The sequence below is a fragment of the Arachis ipaensis genome, chromosome B09 (genome assembly GCF_000816755.2).
Source record: "Arachis ipaensis cultivar K30076 chromosome B09, Araip1.1, whole genome shotgun sequence".
NCBI lineage: Eukaryota > Viridiplantae > Streptophyta > Magnoliopsida > Fabales > Fabaceae > Arachis > Arachis ipaensis.
This window is the reverse complement of record NC_029793.2, coordinates 13633178-13638948: the sequence shown is the minus strand read 5'-3', so window position 1 is coordinate 13638948 and position 5771 is coordinate 13633178. Positions and strand designations below refer to the sequence as shown.

The 5771-nt window shown below is 31.8% G+C and overlaps 1 protein-coding gene across 1 annotated transcript in view; it reads right to left on the bottom strand.

Moving 5' to 3' along the window:
* The window catches only part of LOC107617915 (serine/threonine-protein kinase MHK), a 9051-nt gene extending 3280 nt beyond the window's left edge, over nucleotides 1-5771 (bottom strand). Inside the window, exons 1-12 of the mRNA XM_016319790.2 lie at nucleotides 5506-5771; nucleotides 4417-4713; nucleotides 4219-4297; nucleotides 3036-3104; nucleotides 2821-2910; nucleotides 2195-2333; nucleotides 1984-2086; nucleotides 1755-1807; nucleotides 886-952; nucleotides 353-464; nucleotides 176-241; nucleotides 2-67 (exon numbers count right to left, since the gene is read on the bottom strand). Of these exons, the coding sequence (XP_016175276.1) occupies nucleotides 2-67; nucleotides 176-241; nucleotides 353-464; nucleotides 886-952; nucleotides 1755-1807; nucleotides 1984-2086; nucleotides 2195-2333; nucleotides 2821-2910; nucleotides 3036-3104; nucleotides 4219-4297; nucleotides 4417-4424 (852 nt within the window). The 5' untranslated portion in view covers nucleotides 4425-4713; nucleotides 5506-5771. The remainder of the gene's footprint in view (nucleotide 1; nucleotides 68-175; nucleotides 242-352; nucleotides 465-885; nucleotides 953-1754; nucleotides 1808-1983; nucleotides 2087-2194; nucleotides 2334-2820; nucleotides 2911-3035; nucleotides 3105-4218; nucleotides 4298-4416; nucleotides 4714-5505) is intronic.

The window sequence follows — 5771 nt, the reverse complement described above, 5'->3', positions numbered from 1 at the left end:
GGAAAAAAGGATGTTGCAATGACTGATTTGCATCTGGTCTTCTTGATGGGTCCCATGATAAGAGTTGCTACAGAATTTGCAATGCAGCAAATATTAACAGATAGCACTATTAACAGTGTCAACAGTAAGTCATAAACTTCAGTATTGTAAAGTTCACAAAGTGACAAGAAATTACTGAGATAAAATCTATAGCTTCCAAGCTAGCATTTGGAATGATATCAGAAAGCTTCATAGGTGGAACCTGCCCAAACCATTAGGGAAATTAAGAAATCATGAAATAGTGATGAAATAAAAAAATATGACAAACTTGAGTAATATTACACAACCAGATTCATTTTACATGAATACTTACAAATTCATGACCTACAAGTTCCAACAGCAGAGAATTGTTTGTGCCCATGGGGAAAGCAGCTAAATCTGGGGTACCAAGAACATGGTATATTTTGTACATTTGATCTATCTCACTATCAATGACGTAAAAAGAGCTCTGTAAGAACCAATAGAAGCCTAACAGATTGTTTATAGAAATGCACAACATGACAAAACAAAACAATTCATTCTTTTGAAAAAGATTTTAGTTACCATATCAACTATAACTTACAATGGAAGAAAGTTTCACATATATGCCAAGATACGACTTTATAAAGAGAGAAATACATACACACCAAAGAACATTTGATATAAAAAAATGCATCTAAAAACACCTTAACTATAAAAATCATTGCCATAAATAAATAGCTATCACAATCAGGAATATTGAATATTTCATTATTATGCTCCACAGCGACAACCAAATATTTCAAATTATTGAAAGTGAAACCGAGGCAGAAATAAAAGCACGACAAACATAGTGAAACAGCATGGGTCCAAGGTAAAATAATATACCTTTCACCCGGAAATATGGGGGTCAAAGTGAAAAGCTCAGCTAATATTGCACCAACTGCCCACATGTCTGCAAAATGATTTCTATTCATTAGTCACTACCTCAAGAAGAAAAACAACAATAATATCATCTATGGTTTGATAGCATAAATGCCAAATAAGTTTAACTATGCAAATTATGAACATCAATGTAATATGTCCATTTGAATACACAGAAGTCAATTCGTAGATACAGGGGTATGTGTAATTTCAAAGGTGAAAGTGAAGGTCTGAATATGCATTTGTGAAAACAAAAGCTTTGACTTCAGAGGAAGATTTGAATTTCCAAATATGTATTTTCAAAGTTATAGAGATTGATTTCCAAGAATCTTAATAATTATAATGTTGTCCAGCAATGAATGGATATCGAGCAACAATAATTCGCAAAAATTAATTGTGATAACTTCCTCTCAAATATGGGAATGTAAGAACCATCTGTGTTGTTCATAAATATAAAAATACCACCTTAATTGCAGGAGACAAAAACTGAGGTGGATATCACATAAAACCTTAGCTGGATAAACAGCAAATACAATTGACAGGGAATCTACAAATAAGTCATCCTTAACAATTTAGCCATAAGTAATGGGCTCAACAAATTGTGCCCAGAAAATGGAGTGTTTGTGTTAGTTTTTTGGGAGACCCCAAGAGTAGTTCTTCCTGCCAAAACCATTTTGAGTCACTATTGATGGCTCCCAAAATCTAACCCCAAGACACTCTGAAACCTTCCACATACAAAATGAAAATATAAAATAAAATAAAAAATCTATCTATGGATTGCAACAAACGTAAAATGGATTAAATCCTAAATTCAAAAGCAGACAAATGCCTACCAACAGCAGGAGTATAACATGGGGATTGTAACAAAACTTCAGGAGCTCGGTACCTGAAATCCCAAGAAAATGATCTTAATAAAAAAGTAAATAAAAAATATCTTCTAAAAAGTTAGGTACTTCAGCCAGACCCAAAATTATTGATGTTAATCCCAAATCCCAATATGTGCATAGATAATTTGATTTACAGAAAAAAGGCAGAAAAAATGATGAAACAAAAGAGACTCACCACCGGGTAGAAACATATTGAGTGTAAGGAGGCATCGACGATACTTCTCTAGCCAAGCCAAAATCAGCAATTTTAATAACATCATTTGTCACGAGCAAATTCTCTGTTTAGAAGAAAACATCAATACTAAATCAAAACCCTTATTATTTTTTAAACTCAAGTGCTCAACAGTATACCACAAGATTTACAAAAATGGAATTACATGATTTACCAGGTTTTAAATCCCGATGAAAGAATCCTCTCTTGTGCATGTGGCTAAGTCCTTGTAGCACTTGCTTCATGAAGCGCCTTATCCCTTCCTCTGAAAAGGGCTTTTCTCTGTCTTTTATTAATTGATAAAGATTACAGTCCTGAAAAGATGAAATCTAATGTCAAGAACTAGCTGGTAAAGAAAAATGGTAATACAGTCCTCCATCTAACCTTCATTAAATAATATAGGGTCAATTTTCCAGAAAATATTTTTCTTGCAAAAGGAGCCCATTAACACACTAACACTATTGCATCTTACAAGCAAAGTGTATCATTATTGATTTTAGGTAATTCATTCATTCACTAATTTGACGTCCTCAATTCATGGGCAACAATCTTTTATAGAAGAATATTTCTCAGACAATACCATTTCCTTCAATTTGTAATCCTCCCATTCTCTCCTCCATCAATTTTTATCCTTTTAACTTTTTCATAATAAAAATATATCCGTTTTGCATATCATCTTCTGGTCTTACATAATAAGTAATAAATAATTCAAAATTAAAAGAATATAATATGGCAAATAGATCATATATATACACATACACACACACACACACAATGAAGAATAACTATTTATTTACTTACCATGTAGTCAAAAATGAAAAACAATTCATTATTCTCGCTTATAACCTCTCTCAATTTTATGATATTTGGGTGATTCATCTTACGGAGGGCCTGCAAAAGGAATGCAATGTGCTTCAGTGGAGAAATGTTAACATTTAAATGCAAAATTGTTATTACAGTTTTAAAAACGAATTAAAGCCACCTTTATAACAAAAAAAGTTTAATGTTGCACATACCTTAACTTCTCTTACATTTGTGTATTCTTCCCAGAAACAAAACTTTCTTTTCAACCTTTTGACAGCAACCTAATAGACAAAACCAAAAGCATAGAATCAAAAGTTATTCAAAAATAACAAATGTAATCTATTGCCATTTACACAAGGACAATGAAAAAAGCCACTTCTTCACTTTTAATACCTACCCACCGGGATCTCTGCCAAAGCTTTCTTTCTATTGGCTTTTAGACATTTTATACACATTTGTTTAGTAATTATTCATGCTAAGCAACTTTTTGAAACTTATGATTAAAACCATGTTAGTTCAGAATAATCATTATTCTACTTAATCAGCCCAAAGTATCAAATATAAATAATATGATAAGCAATCATTTTAAATATTTTTTAGCAATTTTACCATATAAAACCAGCTTTTTACATACAATACAATAAAAACTGATTTTCTTAAAACTATTTTTGATTTGCACTATCCAAATGTAACTTAATTCTCATGAAATCGGGTACTAAAAAATTCTTTAAAAAGAAAGTGTACAAATAAGTGATTATTAAAATAAGTTTAACATGTCAGCTTTCCCAAACACACCTAATGCATATGTGTGTGAATGTATGCAATCATGCATGTTCAGTGTATGGATATGAACTATTCAATTCAAAAAAAAGTCAAACTTGCCAGCACAAATTTACAGTTTCAAAGAGTCTACTCCAATTTTTTCTGGGCATGTTCACAGATATGTCAGCACAAAAATTATCTTCCAAAGTGGTTCAGTTGCTAATACTAATAGTGCGTACAAACGGGAAAAGCAGAGAAAAGAAATGAACACAGTATTTAACATGGTTCAACCTACAAAAATAAGAGAACTATAGAAAGAAAATTCATTATGATCAATAGGAATTACTTAGAGTGCTCACTAAAGACTCAAATCCTCACTCCAGTGTAAAATTAGTAGTTAGAGGAAGGACTTGTGTGTGTCTTTGTGCCAAAAACAACTCTCCTAAAAGCTTAAGCTATTCAATGGAAGAAGTTGAATAGTCAAGCATCATCATCTTATAAAGTAGACACACTGAAATAAGAGAAACATTTTTTCTCGACATATGAAACTTTGCAAATTAAATGCAATCATTGAAGGATATTTACATGAACATACTAAAGTTGAAAGAACTATGTGTAGATCGAGATGCTTACAATCTCATTAGTTCTGGTATCATGGGCTTTATATACATGACCGCAAGAACCATCTCCAAGCTCTTTCAAAATTTTGTATCTACAAAGAAAAAGACAGAAAAAAATTTAATGTGCCGAACTGCAAATAGAATTGAGACTCCAGCTACAGTACGTAAGCCAGAAAATAAAAGGGGAAAAAAATATTTGAAGAAAACCAACCTTTCCATTATTAGAATTACAACACTATAACCAATAACACTTCAAAGAGATAGGAAAAGACTCCATGAAGAGATGTTTAACTGTCAACACAGTGTTGGCACTTGATTTGTAGACAATAAAGCATCTAATATCATCAACAATCCATTCTTCGTCGAATAATTCATTCACAAACAGCAAGCAGTCTATCAACATGTTGCGAACCTCAGAACCCCAGTTGACTGTGACATATCATAGGCAAATCCATTGTGATCATGTTGACTTCAAATCGAGCCCGTGTTATCGGAAGCGGGCAATAAGCTGCAGTCAAGAGGGAAAAAAGGTTAGTTCTTCTCTGAAACTCCAGAAATTAGCTCCCTTGAACGTCAAGGAAACAATATATTGACAGGAAAATACAGTATCACCATATAATATAGTATCATGTTATGTCACTTTACAAAATCTCAATAATAAATATATCACCTCATAGTCAACTATTGCTCATAGAATCAATCAACCCACAATAATAAAAAGAGAACCTTCATCAGGAAAAAATGCAGATCTTCCCTTGAAGACACTGATCTTAACAATATCTACATACACTTTGCTATTCTATTATGCAATTTATTCAATTCAAACCAACAAAATCAAAATTCATTGGCCAACTTATCATGTGATCCCAAAAAATAAATAAATTAATAAATTAAAATATTTTAATTATTTAATAAATAAAAATATTAAGCGAATGAAACCAAAGAATTGATTCCAAAGAATACTGAAACTTTTTAAGAAAAAATTACAAGGTTGAAAGCAAAAGTAAATATAAGAAAGAAAAAATTTACCTTGATAATAATCTATCCATAAAAAATATATCCTTTCAAAAACCGAAGAATTAAAATCATGTATGAAAAAAAATTAAGAGAATCTCATTCTCTCAGAAAACAAACCGATTAACAAAGAAGCGGGGGGGACAAAAAAACAAAAACAAAAACAAAAAGCTTAATTCAAGCTGCATTCCAATTTGATTACCAGCCAAGAACAAAAGCAAAAGAGAGCAACACAACAAATTGGAAATTGAAAAAAATAATGAGAGACACTGAAAAATTAACTCACCGCGTAGAATAATTGGATAGAATAACGAAGCGAATCAACGGAGACACAATTACAAATCAGCAATGCGAGGGAACCTTAACGGAAAAGAAAACGAGAAAACGGATTTCTAGAGAGAGAGAAGGGTGAAGAGAGAGGAAATTTGGATTAGCGAAGAAGCCATGAGATAAAGAGACGGAGGTGAATTCCATAGAAGAAGAAAAAAAGAAAGAAAACAAAGGAAGAAGAAACCAAAGAGATGTATTAAATTAAATTTTTCTTATATTAAA